Source organism: Alosa alosa, chromosome 16 (assembly GCF_017589495.1).
Source record: "Alosa alosa isolate M-15738 ecotype Scorff River chromosome 16, AALO_Geno_1.1, whole genome shotgun sequence".
NCBI lineage: Eukaryota > Metazoa > Chordata > Actinopteri > Clupeiformes > Clupeidae > Alosa > Alosa alosa.
In genome coordinates this window covers 28,703,313-28,719,096 of record NC_063204.1, presented here as the reverse complement: position 1 = coordinate 28,719,096, position 15,784 = coordinate 28,703,313, and the positions used below count along the sequence as shown (strand labels likewise).

Genomic DNA, 15,784 nt, shown 5'->3' with positions numbered 1-15,784 from the left:
ACTGCACATAATTTGACCAGCAGTCTTCGCGTCCATAGTTTGTGAAACGATTCTGCGTCCGAGCAAAGATTCTAGATGCCCAGCGCAACTCCAAAAAGGAGGACAAATGCGCGTGTGTGTGTCTGTGTATGGGTGGAAGTGTGTGTGTCTGCGTATGGGTGGAAGAGTGTGCATGTCTGCGTATGGGTTTGGGTGTAAATCTGCTTCAGTGTGGATTGGTCAGGGCCAGTCTGTGTGTATGTGTGCTACCCATGCAAGTGTGTGAATGAATGGTATTGCCCCTTAGGCCAAAGATCCTTCAACTGACCTGAAGATGGCCAGCACATGATTGCCGCAAACACAAGAAATACTTTTTGGGAGTCCATAGTAATTACAGAATGCATTTATTTTGTCTGTTACATAGTTGTTATTTGTTTTTTCCACCAAACCACTTTACAAGCTAAGGTGTATTCCAAATATAAAACTTCATACAGAATTGTTTTATGTCCAGATAAAATATGATGATTTTCTTGTGATATCCAGATTACATGTGATATTGTATCTAATGCTCAGATTAAACATAATTTATCATTCTTAATACATCAATCATAAATACATGTTTAGATGGGCTGTGCAGATTATGCAAACAGAATGTCTTTCTTGAACATATAAGATTACTCAGGGTTCCTTATAACATCCAGGTTATGCATTCAGGGAAATTCATCTGTAATGGCATCATCCATGAAATAATGGCGTAATAACAGTCAGTTGCAGATCGTATTGAGTCCATTATAATTAAATAAACTAAAGATATAAAGACCGCATGATTAAGAGAAACATTTACTGTTTGAGGAGGCCTATTTTTCATAACATGTTCTTGTAATTATATGTATAATATAAATTTATATAAGTACTGTGAAATAAAGCTGTATAATTGTGACTTTTTCCATTTCCGGCACTTTTGGTAGATGGCTGAAGGTTAAGCAGTGTGTGTGTGTGTGTGTGTGTGCACATGTTGCCTTCCAAATTTCTGTGCAAAGAAACCTTCAGTTGATAAACAAATACATATGAACTGCACATCATATAAAAAGCTGTGAATAAACAATAACATAAAAAGAGTTGACTGAAAATACATATTGTAAAAACGGTTGAACCGAAAAACATAAGCACCTTATGTTACCCAACTGCTCTCAATTAATACTTAAGTCATAATATATAGCATCTACTACCTGTAGCAAAATATGTAAAGTGGACACGTAAAAAGTTTTCAAAAATATACTGTATACTAAAGGCCAAGCCCATTAGAGGTTAAAGACTGACCCCTTGTGGAGAACTATACACAGTGCTAAAGCTAGGGAGCAGCAGAGATGTCGGAAAGGTAACCAATCAAATCAAATGTTACATCAACTAGTTTTTTCCCTGAACTAATGTATGATAAATTGGCCTATACTTGTTTATATAAAGCTATGGTGGGTGACTCGTTTAATTTAATCTAATTTTAAAAACAATGAATAAAACAACTAATATACTGTAAACCTTAGACTCATGGATTTTGCAAGTCTCCTTCCCTGGTGCCCCTCCTGGCAAAACAAGACTTTCTAAATGGTTAACACATTTCCGGAAACCCAAGGATGAGACCAGGCTTCACTCAGTCTCTCTCAACTTTCACAACTTGGGTGTAATGGCAAGTGTACCCTTTAGCCTCGTTCTGGCCGCCGGGGTGAATAAGGCGAATATGGCTTTAGCCAGCTAATGCATGAAGCTAGAGGGTCACATTAGGTTAACGTCTATCTACAGATGGCTTTGCATACTGTGCATTGTTGTATGGCGTACGACAACCAGCACATAGCCCGCAGGCTAAAGGGTATAAACTGCTGGTATGGCATTGTTGAGATGAGGGCGGCGGAATGCGAGATGAAATGTTGAGGTGGTTGCTTGTTGTGGTCAAGGTTGGTAAAAGAAAGCAACAAACTGCTATCACGGTAACGGTTTGAAAACTGCTACTTTGACAACTCTGTTTACTTCTCTAAAGGAAACGCTTCACCCTTTTGCCTGGAAGAATATCCTTCCTATTCCACTGCGTTTTTAAGCCTGAGAGTAGCATGCACATGCTAGAGTATTAAAAGTAATATGTGTGTGTGTGTGTGTGTGTGAGGACACCATATAAAACATGGACCACAGATTCTCCGGTTTCAGTTCATTTAGCAGACCAAGTGTCGGAGGGGTTATATAAAGGAGGTGTATATGTGTGTGCTGCCTTGAGAGGGGTTTGATTGACAGCTCACAAGGTTCAGCTTTGACAGGGGTAAGGCATCCCTCGGCACGGGGCGGTTTTATTAACGTGTAGGAACTCAGGTCTGCGTTGGCTGGGAAGGCTTAGAAGGCGGGGTGAGCTTGGACATGTTGAAATAGGTGACCAGCTGACCAGGGACCTCAGCCAGAACACTCTGGGCCAGGGCCTCCTTTGGAGACTGAAAGTCAAGGGAATGGTGAAAGAGAGAGAAAGAGAGAGAATGAGTGACCAATAAAGTAAACACACCACCAAGGACAAAATTATAATTTTTTTTACATCAAACATCACAAAAATAAAATCGTTATGAATAGAAGCATTGAAAAATAGGCAAGCTCAATGAGGCATCTGCACATATTGAAATATTGACAACCACACACAATGCACATGCAGCAAAGAGGCCCCGGATGTGTTTAGTTGTGATGTAATGATGTAAGAATGACACAATGACGATTAGGGGTGAGCCAATGAGGTGATGTTACTATTACGCTATATGATCTAATATGATACTATTCCGAATACTATACAATGTGATACAATACTATTACGATACAATGTGATTTGATGTTGTTTTTGCGAGTACACTGTATGATACAGCAAGTTTGGTGATTCTGGTGATTCATTTCTCTCATCCATTGCACTTTGTATACTAGTGAGTGCTTGTTCTTGAGTCTGTCTTTCTCTCTAATTTCCACTGTGACGCAAGAACAAGGTCATTGAAGAAGTGAAGAAGAAGTCTACAAGATGTTATGATAATATTAAAGGTAAGAGATTCATTTCTGAAGCATATTTTCCAATATTACTTGGAAGAGCATTCAGAAAGCACAGACCTCTGCCTAAGCCAACTTATGCAACTTTGATGAACATTGATTGAAGTTAAACAAAACTTGTGGAGGTTTCTGTCATAAATCAGATCCGCTCCAAAATGGAATGAGTTTTGACAATCATATTCTGAGAGACAACACACAGCTCACAGTTTACTGTACTGTATCTATCTATCTATCTATGTACTCTATCTATCTATCTATCTATCTATCTATCTATCTATCTATCTATCTATCTATGTACTCTATCTATCTATGTACTCTATCTATCTATCTATGTACTCTATCTATCTATCTATCTATCTATCTATGTATGTACTCTATCTATCTATGTACTCTATCTATCTATGTACTCTATCTATCTATGTACTCTATCTATCTATCTATCTATCTATGTACTCTATCTATCTATCTATCTACAGTATGTACTCTATGTACTCTATCTATCTATGTACTCTATCTATCTATCTATCTATGTACTCTATCTATCTATCTATCTATGTACTCTATCTATCTATCTATCTACAGTATGTACTCTATCTATCTATCTACTCTATGTACTCTATCTATCTATCTACTCTATCTATCTATCTATCTATCTATCTATCTATCTATCTATCTATCTATCTATCTATCTACAGTATGTACTCTATCTATCTATCTATCTATCTATAGTATGTACTCTATCTATCTATCTACTCTATCTATCTATCTATCTATCTATCTATCTATCTATAGTATGTACTCTATCTATCTATCTACAGTATGTACTCTATCTATAGATAGATAGATAGATACTTTATTGATCCCCGGGGAAATTCAAGAACTCTATCTATCTATCTATCTATCTATCTATAGTATATACTCTATCTATCTATCTATGTACTCTATCTATCTATCTATCTATAGTATATACTCTATCTATAGATAGATAGATAGATACTTTATTGATCCCCGGGGAAATTCAAGAACTCTATCTATCTATCTATCTATCTATCTATCTATAGTATATACTCTATCTATCTATCTATCTATCTATCTATCTATCTATGTACTCTATCTATCTATCTATAGTATATACTCTATCTATCTATCTATCTATCTATCTATCTATGTACTCTATCTATCTATCTATAGTATGTACTCTATCCATCTATCTATCTATCTATCTATAGTATATACTCTATCTATCTATCTATCTATGTACTCTATCTATCTATCTATAGTATGTACTCTATCCATCTATCTATCTATCTATCTATCTATCTATCTATCTATCGCCCGTATCACACATTTCCACTACCCTGGAAATCCAGAGTTCTCGCGAGGGCACAATGAAATCGTCTCTGCGAGACACTCTGGCAAAGAACAATGATGCACGTTATTTTTCCCCCTTGCATTCCGGGGAACCAGCTAAACTGATGAAGACAGCGCTGCAACGTTGGAGGACAGTACACATTGGTCGTAGTGTTATCCGATTGCGTCGAAGTCCGAAATCATTCAGTGTAAACATGGTCTAGTGTTATCCAATTGCGTGCAGTGAGATTTTTAAATGCATGCTTGTTGCCGCCCCTCGAGTTGGGCCATTACATTGCTCTTTGCCAGACCCTTAATCTTTCTAGATTATAAGGGTCTAGATTTTCCAGGCTACATTTCCACCTGGTTTGGTGAAAATTCAACCAGTCTTTTTTTGCAGGATTCTGCACACAAACATAACCTTCTTGGAGGAAGTGGACTGTAAATATCTGTATTAATATGATACTGTGCTGTAACATGCTACACACATGAAACATATTGTGATCCTAGGCCTACTGGGTCATCTTTTTTCTCTCACCTCTACTGGCAATGGAGGCATCTATCTACAGACACGATATGACCCACAGATAAGCAATGACAAACACTGAAGTACACAACAAATGTCAACACAGTACTCAAAGACACAAATGGCAGAGTATGGGGTGAGTGTGTGTGTGTAATGTGTGAGCTCTTAGCCTTTATGCATGTTAGTTTGGTTAGTGGTCACATTTGTCCCGGTGGGAGATCACAAAGATGAAATGTGCAATAAGTGAACTTGCTAAGTGCACGACTAGACAGGGCTTAAATTTCACTGCGGGATTGCGGGTATTGCGCATAATTTGTTCAAGTCCCGCAACTCTAGCCATCATAATGCGAGAAATTCCCGCATACACTTTTACAGCCTGTCTGATGGCGTTAATATAGCCTAATCATTAAGTGGCGTGAATGCGGTGCTATTGACCGGACTGATCAACTACCGAGTTGAATTGAACATAGCCTCATGCAGGCGCGCACACACACGGAGAGAGAGAGAGAGAGAGAGAACCACTTTGGCGCTTACGCCAAATAGGCTCACCTACCATGGCAAACTTTTACATCTGGAAAGAGCTCCTTGGTAACTATCCTGCTAGCTCAGTCAGGTCCGCCAACACTTGATCCCAGAAAGATTGTCTTCGACATGTTAGTTTTTTTCAACATTTATTGTATCTAATGACATAGAAAACATAATGATTTGCATACACATACCGCACTGTGCACAACTTTTATTCACTAGCGACTATAGCCTAAAACGTCAGGTTGAAGGGGCTAATTACTCCATAGAATTAATCTCCGCGTATTTTCTTAAAGTGACAGGCACTCAATTACACCTACTCATCAGCAATGTGCACTCAATTGGACCTACACACCACATTAAAGATATGCCTAAGTGTTATAGGTTAAGCGTCAATATGAGGCATTCAAATTACTAAATATGTTTAGCTACTAGTAATTACTAGTAAAATGCTATACTTTAAAAAATCCATTATTAAATAAATACACTCTATATGAATTCAAAAATATATGATAGAAACATATCACATAAGCTATCATTTTCAGTGTGTGTTTGTGTGTGTGGAGAGAGTCAAGCAGAATCTAGGATGTCCACTGTTGTGAATGATCCCACTACAGTATATATTACTGATGACGTCAGGGTGGTGGGGGCCCCAAAATCAAACACTTTTTTTTTGAAAAAAGTATCGAAGTATTGAAATCGCAATTCTTGACTTGGTATCAGAATCCCCCCCCCTCCCCAAATTGTGTAAATCCCCCCTACATGAATAACCTAAGGGGGGAATTCCCCCCCATTTTGAAAAATGAATTTTAAGCCCTGCTAGATCAGAAAACATCCACCACTACACGCCAATCTTCTACATCAACAATTCCAAATTCACTGCAAAATTAACTTAAACTGCCTTAAAAGCAGCCTTCTCATATTGATTGTGCACACCTAACATTGAGCTCCCTACAGCAATAAAATCACTAATAGCTAAAGGCTAACAGCACATTTTTATGGCTCAACTGTTGTGCAGCAAGCTCAGAGATAGGAAAACCTGCTTCAGAAAGTAAAAATCCTAACATGCGTTCCAACAATTCAGTAAAAACAGCTGATTTCTATTAGCCCAACTTCAGGGACAGAATACAGAGAGGCTGAAAAGTGTGTAGTCACACACTTTTTTTTTTCATTTGAGAGCATGGGAGAATATGTCCCTACATGTATATGTCTAAAATATCAATGCCCAATTGTATTGTAAACTGTCACAATGACCCTTGTTAAAACAGTTTCATGAACCTGATATTATAGACCCTTTCAACAATAAAAACAAAAACAATGCTTGAACGTTCTATTTGGTACCCAATCTACTTCCTCTGCATTAAGATAACATATGGAATGTTAAAACGGAAGCCTTGTGGGCCGGGCCAACTATGATGCTGATAATGGAACCCTCTTGAAAGGGTCTATAGCGATTAACCTAGAGCCATATAAACAGAGGGTGTGTTCGAAACGGGTAAAGTTGCTGCCTTTTAAGATATCTAACTGGGGAGCAAGGCAGCACGATTCTAGAGTGCTACGCTCATTTTTAAAAGATACATTTAATCCAAAGTCATGTCTAGTGAGACAGCTCTCTATGTAGGGAGGGAGGCAGTAGGCAGCTGTCTCCCGTTTCGAACACACCCAGAGAGGGTTAAAAACGGAGCGAGAGGCGCAAACGTTCGACAATTTCCGCGTTCGATTATTGCAAGGGGGAGGGGGGAAAATCCCCCTTTATGCAGACCAGAGTAAACCCTCGCTGCACTAATGTCAATGGAGACTTGTGGAATTTTACCAATAAACTGGTCATTATGTCTTTCTGGATTTGTTGAGGGGTTTTTGGAAAATTTTGTCATAATCTGTAAGTGTTTGGGATCATTTCAAGCCTAAAAGTGTAATTTTTTAGCGTTCGGATTTGTAATAAAATAACTTAATATCAGACCATGCTGCTGCCAGTTACTGTCCGGTTGTTAGCATGCTAGCTAGCCTCTTAGCTAAGGTAACATTTTAAACGGAGAAGTGTAATTTCTTTGAAATGACAACTAGCTGAATAACATTACTGACATTAGTTAAAGTGGATAGTTTGTACTCAAGTGAATTTGCAACAGTATATTAAGTTTAAGCGAAGTCCTTCAACTACTAGTCACTTGTTAGCGCATAGCTGTATTGCCATAGCTACTCTGGCTACTCCCATCCACTTGTATAGCATTTTAAGCTAGCATTAGCTAGCTAGCTAGCTCGGTTCACATGACTAATTACAGTGCATGAAAATGCACTGTACTGTTCTTCCTAGGCAACTTCTTATTATTATTCCGCTTACCACTTTTTCCGTACGCAATTTCTCTTGAACAGTTTAACTTAGAAACTTCATTCAAACTTTGTAACGTAGGTCTTCAAACAGATCGGGTTGCTATGTCTTTTCAACTTTGAAACTTTTATACTTTTTAAACTATTAAAGAAAAACTTTTTAAAAATCCCCATAGACTTAACATTGCCGATTGTGACATCATAATACAGCCGTTAAAGGAACACGCCACCCAAAATCAGTAGTAATATATGTTCTTACCTTAACTTTCACGAGTTGAGTCATACCTCTCCCGCGTCGGTATGTGAACTCAAACGCTCTGGCGCGCAGCGCGAATGTGTTAGCATGTTGCTATGCTAGCGGGCTCTGCCGTAGCCGTAGAGGGAGTAAGATGGCATTAATCAAACACATCCACATTGTCCCTACTTAAATACAGTTGCACAAGTAGTTGATTAAAAATGTTAGGTCACACAACATGAAACGTGACGATTTTCCAAGCGAATAAACAGGAGAACTACAATGTCTGGCGCAATAGCACTTGGGAATACTTTGACCTAGGTAGTAATATTAATTAACACCTAATTGTAGATCCTATCCACCACAGAGTTTAGAATCCATGCTTGATCGACCCCTCAGCCTCCCCCTCCCCTCTGAGCGAGAGAGAGGCACACACACTAGAGATGCGCTGATGGGCTATTATTTCAACCATAACTGCATAACAAAACTTAATCCATCCATCAGCAAAGTTTTTTGACCAATTTTCAAAACCGCACCCGCCCGCCATCCGCTGTGTTTTAATGTATATGCGATGCGGAGCTGCTGATGAGGCTAGAAAGCTCTTGCCTGTTCTTTCTAGAAAGACTGATCCAATGCAGCAAATATATTAAAAGGCTAAAGTCCTACATTGGCTATGTTGTAGCCTATCCCCAGAATATCACGCACCAAATAAAACGCACATCGGCCTGTTGCCTAGCCTATTCTGTGTGCCTATCGTCCAAAATGCTTGATTGCATTGCATTCTCCACATTTTTAGCTAAATTTTCATGTACCACATCAGCATTTTTGTTCAGTGAATCTTTTGTAAATTGCTTTACAATTACCGTCGGGCCTATAGGCCTATTGCCAGGCTTGCCTCAGCTTCGGTCACGTCCTTTTACAATTTTATCATTGTAATAAAAAACGCAATTTGGCACATAATCAATCAATTCAACATGCTGCTGGCCTACTAATTAATGCCTATTGTACTCTATTTTTTGCAAAAAGAAAGAAATCCTTGATAAAATAGTCATGAAAAATGTCATTCACATTACTTTACGCACTGGCATTTCAGGGTGACACTATGACAAGCCTGTTCTGAAGACTCCCATTCATTTTGACTGCATGGGAAGAGAGTGCGTCTTTTTCAGACAGACAGCGCAATTCATGATGATCGGACAAACTAGCGCCTCGATATTAAAGAAACTCCGACTCCATTCATTCCGAAAGTCCACCGCACAACAGTGCAACGTGCATGTTCACATTATAACCGCCAAACTTGCTTGCTTGCCTTCTAAGTTTTCCAACTTTTTTTCTTACCTTCTTTTTTCCGCTGTGGATGATATTGAGCTTGTAGAAGTCATACGAGTCATATCACTCTCTGTCTCTCTTTTAAATGCCTATTCAGTGTTTCCCCTAGAATTTTTTCCAGCAGCGGTGCTATTACTTGGGGGGGTGGGGTTGTTGCGCATTTTTTTTTTTTATTTTTTTTATAATCATACCTTCGTGTTTCTTTTGTGGACATTTTCAGCTTTCTTTTACATTATTGGTTAAAAATGATAGAAGAAAAATGAAATGGCACAACCCAGAAAAAGATTATTTACAATTGATTAAAATTTGTCTTAATGGCAAAGGCCACACCCAATCTGCGAGCACTTAATTTTTCTGGGCTTTTCAAAGAACATCTCTAAGGCTCTTTGGTAATTGCAGTGGCGGTTCTAGACTCAATTACTCCCCGGCGAGATCCTCTCCTCTTCTACTTTTCTTTTTTTTGGAACTGTGCACCTGATGGCTTTGACCGCTTTCTGTCCATCGTGTTTGGCACTTTCGACAGTCGACAACAATCCACAAATTCCCATGATCCACTCGCACACCACAGTCAAGACCAAACCAATTCACCTGGGTGACCTCTTAATCGTTTTTGTCACCTATTTTTTATTAGCCATTTCACACAGTTAATTAAATGTGCAGGAATCATAGGTCTGCATTCATAACATTATGAGATGTGCGTTGTTTGGAAGAAAGTCAAGGTGTGACTGATTTTAGCCCACTAATAGACTGTTGTAGGCTACTATACAGTGGATCCCCATTCATCCCCCCTTTCCCGTTTCATTAAGGAGACCCAGAGGTGAACTGCCCCCCCGCAAACCCCTCCCTTCGCCCCTTCCTCTGCACAGTGCAGTGCAGTAGGCCTACCTTCTGAGCAACAGGGGCGCCAATTCCCTAATTCCTCACACAAGTGATGGACAATAGAAAATCGTTTTGCGACGTTTATTATTATTATTATTATTCTTTTTTAAGCGCTTGTGCCACCCCCTACAAGATGCCGCCCCGGGCGACCGCCCGGTTCGCCCGTACCTAAAACCGCCACTGGGTAATTGAATTGAATTGTTGGGGGGGCCATTAATGCTGACACGCATGCACGTAGCCAGATGCTCTCCTTGTAGTCTATTTCTCAGTCCCAAAACAACAAACCCACGTATAAAAAAGTAAATACTCACTTTTCTTCTACAACACTCCCACAGTTACCATACAACTCACTCACAATTAACTCGAAAAGGACCTAGGCTACTTGATTGAAGTGCGACCGTTCGTCTCACCGTCAAGAGAACGCTTAAGTTATGAGAACACGTCTTTCTGATAAGAGAATGTATGTCTAATGCCGCAAACGTAGAAAAGGTCTGTTTGTGATAGCCTATTATAGCTAAGTGGACAGAATTTAGGCTATACGTATATGCCAACATATGCTCATATTTCCTTTAACTATCAGAAAGTTTAAACAGGCCTAGACTGTGTTCGCCTAGCTTTCCCATGCAAACATTACATGTAGCCCTACGCTAACGTTACAAGTCTAGGCTACAATTAACGTTAAGACCATACACCTTGTAGCACATTGGTTTACTCTATTGCATTACTTACGTTTTAATAATTTGTCGTTGAATGTTGATGGAGGCTCATCTTTGGGAAATCAGCTCTCTGGATAAAATTGTCAACCGGAGCAAGAGTTCTCAGAGTTGACGACACCGGACGTAAATCCAATCAGCAGAAAGAACCGCATCACAACAGTAGGCTAAATCGCAACAAACTTTTTTCCCCCCATGTTAAATTCATTTCGGTAATCATGAATTGGTTTCTTTTATTTGATGTAGGCTAGGAGAGGAGGATGCATGTTTCACATTAGTGTCAATGTGTCAAAGCAGGCTTTGGATCAGAGGAATTGCTCAAGCTTAACATATGGCATAGGCTACAAGCGAATTCACGGCATACAAACAGCTTCGTGATGAAATATAACTAATATCATTTTTTATCGTCACCAGGCCTATAAGTAGGCTATTTATTGTGTAACCTACAAGTGAACGATGACACCATAGGCTACACTGTGGCGGAGCAAGACCCCATCAGTCGGATAGCTAAACAATGTAACCGTGTTCAGAACGTAGGCTAGCCATATGGGCTGCAGACTTGTCTTTGGGCTTGTAATCACCTGACATCATGCCGCATATGTCCTGAATAATGAGAGGCTAAGTGCGGATTTGATGCACTTAACTTACTCAAGACTTTCAGAAAACAATTTCGAGATGACGTTGGCCGTTGTGCTTTTACAGTGTGTTAAGTGAATCTCGTGATATTATGTTGCAGCAGTGCTGAAAATCCAGCGGCGGCGCTGCGCCGCTGTTAAATACACTGTAGGGGAAACACTGTTATTGCCTGAAGGCTACAATTACTATGTGTTTGATATCGAAACAAAATAACCCAGGCAGTCTCATCTAGGATATAGCACAGGTTGAAGTCAATGTCAAGTTGGTTCTATTTACTGAGGTGAATGTGTGTGTGTGTGTGTGTGTAAAACATCTTGTAGATGACTCAGAAATTACATCGGAAGAAGGAGTGAATAGTGGCAAGAGGCAAGCCGAAGGCTGCTGACAAGGGCCCGACGCTATTGTAAAGCAATTTACAAAAGATTCACGGAACAAAAATGCTGATGTAGTACATGAACATTTAGCTAAAAATGTGGAGAATGCAATGCAATCAAGCATTTTGGATGATAGGCTATATTGGCACACAGAATAGGCTAGGCAACAGGCCGATGTGCGTTTTATTTGGAGACTGAGACTGAGTTTGCTGCTGATATTCTGTGGATATAGGCTACAACATAGCCAATGTAGGAAGGACTTTAGCCTTTTAATATATTTGCTGCATTGGATCAGTCTTTCTAGAAAGAACAGGCAAGAGCTTTCTAGCCTCACGTCAGCAGCGCCGCATCCCATATACATTAAAACACAGCGGATGGAGGGCGGGTGCGGTTTTGAAAATTGGTCAAAAAACTTTGCTGATGGATGGATTAAGTTTTGCTATGCAGTTATGGTTGAAATAATAGCCCATCAGCGCATCTCTAGTGTGTGTGCCTCTCTCGCTCAGAGGGGAGGGGGAGGCTGAGGGATCGATCAAGCATGGATTCTAAACTCTGTGGTGGATAGGATCTACAATTAGGTGTTAATTAATATTACTACCTAGGTCAAAGTACTCCCAAGTGCTATTGCGCCAGACATTGTAGTTCTCCTGTTTATTCGCTTGGAAAATCGTCACGTTTCATGTTGTGTGACCTAACATTTTTAATCAACTACTTGTGCAACTGTATTTAAGTAGGGAAAACGTGGATGTGTTTGATTAATGCCATCTTACTCCCTCTACGGCTATGGCAGAGCCCGCTAGCATAGCAACATGCTAACACATTCAGCGTTACAGAGCGTTTGAGTGCACATACCGACGCGGGAGAGGAATGACTCAACTCGTGAAAGTTAAGGTAAGAACATATATTACTACTGATTTTGGGTGGGGTGTTCCTTTAAGCAATTAGAATCCTATGGCAGGTGTTCAGGCCACCTGGATCAACTGCCAGTCTCAGGCTTTAAACATACAAACTGGCCCTATTAAGACTACACATCCTGTTCAACTGCTTCCTCTGCCAAAAACTGTTTCAAAATAAAAGTCCTCACTACAATATTTCACTATTAAACAATTTAATCCTTTAAACTACTGAACTTTTTAACTGTTCAGCCATTGTAACTGTTACTTGTCATCAACTATGACTCCTACCCACTGTAGCTAGTTAGCATAGTTAACATTGTTGGCATGCTAGTTAGCATGTTTAGCAAAACTGCTAAAAAAGATTAGCTAAGTAACATGGTTAGCATAGTTAGCATGTTAGCATGCTAGTTAGCATTTTTAGCAAAACTGCTAAAAATGATTAGCTAAGTTAGCTAAGTAACATGGTTAACATAGTTAGCATGTTAACATGCTAGTTAGCATAACTACTACAAATGATTAGCTAGGTTAGCTAAGTCACATGGTTAGCATAGTTAACATTGTTAGCATGCTAGTTAGCATAGTTAGCATAACTACTAAAAATGATTAGCTAGGTTAGCTAAGTCACATAATTAACATAGTTAGCATGTTAACATTGTTAACATGCTAGTTAGCATAACTACTAAAAATGATAAGCTAGGTTAAGGCTAAGTCACATGGTTAACATATTTAGCATGTTAGCATTGTTAGCAAAACTACTACAAAACATTAGTTAAGTTAGCTAAGTAGCATTGCTAGCATGTTTAGTAAAATTGCTAGAAAATGTTAGTTAAGTAACATGGTTAGCATTGCTAACACTGCTATAAAACATTAGCTAAGTAACATGGTTAGCATAGTTAAAAATCTTTTTTTTATAACTGCTAACAAACATTAGAGCCATTCCAACTTTCAGTTATCATCAAATATCTACCTATACACAGCCATTAAACTATTTGAATATCAACATTCATTAAACTTCCAGTCTGTCAACAACTTTTAAACTATTTACCTTCAACTTTTAAACGGTCTACTTTTAAACTATCATTAAACTATCTATTAAACTAGCTGTCTATCAACAACTTTTAAACTATCTACTGTCTATCAACAACTTTTAAACTATCTACATTCAGCTTTTAAACAGTCTACTTTTAAACTATCAACTTTTATTAAGCTATGCAACCACCATGTCTATCCTAGCATCACCGTAGTAACCATCTCTGTATTATCTGTTTTAACTATACATGCTATTTTACATCACAACTTTAGCATTTTCATGCACTGGTAATTCCTTGGAATTGCATTTCTAGTTAAATTATTCATATCATGTACTAAAGAATGATTCATTGGTATCATACATGATTACAGACAATAATATTGTGAACACAATTATGTTTATCTGTTCTTATTGCTTATTAAGAGAGAAAGTTTATTTAGTGACGTAAGGTGACACTCCCACTTATGCAGACCGGAACTGTCCCGTTTTGCTCCCATAGTAACGAATTACTTGCTCTATCTTGCTAGTAATCAAGGATCTTTGATATAGGGAGGGAAAGTGAAAACCAGCACCCCAAGTGGTTGCGTTCCTATCGAAGAGCAGCTCCAATGTTAAGTCCCATAGACCTATTTTAAATAAAATATTGTGAAGCCAAATCAGTGATGTTATCCACCAAAAATATTTTTCAGTGTCTATACAGTAATAATCTTCTAACTGTGAAAATGTCAGACCCTATTTTGCCTTATTTAAGAAACTCGAAATTGCTCCTTTTGTTTCATAAATGAACTACAAAAGAAGTCACGTGACTTTACCCTTCGAAGTTACTCACGGTAGCATGGTTTGTTTATTAGCCTGGCTAGCATTGACACGCCAGCTCTTCATGTGAGTAGAAGCACAACACCAGTTATCCAGACAAAAGGTTATCACCACGCGGTTTACATCACGTTCCGTTATTACAAAAATATGTTAAGCCAGTTAAGCAAATTGCCGTATTGATCAGTTAGAGATTAAGCGCCCAAACAGGTGACGTCACATGCAGCTGTAGTTCCTTATCACCATGTTACGACAAAAACTCAAAACAATTCAACTGATCCCAAAAATAAGGTATGACCACTTGAAGCAATAAAGGTGACCCCAGTGCCTAATATATGGAAGGCATTAAATTAAGATCCCAATGTGCACCAAGATATATTTTTTCTAAAAAAAAAAAAATCCCATCCATTCCGCTAAACTCTAGGAACGCAACCACTATGGCCATGAGATTACTTTCCCTCCCTATTAACGTTTTTCATGTGACGTATTCTAGGTTCTATAGCTTTGTTTACATCCAGCTGGTAGGCAAGGGACAAGTTGAACCCATTGAACATCGTTGTCTGCAGCTGCCTCTCAGTAGGCTACATCTATGTATTTCAGCAATGTCAACATTTCAGGCATCAATAAAGGTGATGATGAAACGTTATCCCACTGTTCAATATTTGATAGCCTGTCACAGGAACGTTGTTAAAATCGCCCTGATTTGATGCATTGATCTGTATCAATAACGTTATGGGAGAACCTGCATGTAGCCTAATGGTAGCCTAACTTTTTTTCTCTGTTCAAAACTCGGTTTACACGAAGACAATAGCCTTTCTTAGAAGCTGTGAAATTTGACCAGAAAGGAACATGACTTCCTTCTGAAGCTGACACAAAATCAAACAATATTTGATCATTTAACTTCAACTGAACAGCGACAGGTCTTGGTAGGCAGTAGACTCAGCAGACGTTAAAACGGTAGCCTACTGTTATAGCCAGAGTCAGTCAGCATCATGTAACATTAATGGCGTTAGTCATGAATCCTGTAACATATTATATCATATAACAGCAATGGCTTATTCGAAGACGATCTGCATGGATATATAACCACCCAGAAAAACTCAGAATGTGAGTG

The 15,784-nt window shown here is 38.9% G+C and overlaps 1 protein-coding gene across 4 annotated transcripts in view; it reads right to left on the bottom strand.

Moving 5' to 3' along the window:
* Positions 1–366: 366 nt before the first annotated feature.
* Positions 367–15,784, bottom strand: part of cpne3 (copine III) — a 33,447-nt gene continuing 18,029 nt past the window's right edge. For 2 of the 4 annotated variants that reach the window (XM_048266034.1, XM_048266033.1), the window contains exon 18: positions 2,363–2,450. Coding sequence is in view for 1 of the 4 variants with exons in the window: in XM_048266036.1 (XP_048121993.1) it covers positions 2,331–2,450 (120 nt within the window). In the remaining 3 variants the exon portion in view is untranslated. Of the gene's footprint in view, positions 2,451–15,784 lie in introns of all 4 variants that reach the window. The other 2 variants (XM_048266036.1, XM_048266035.1) reach the window with 2 other exon arrangements.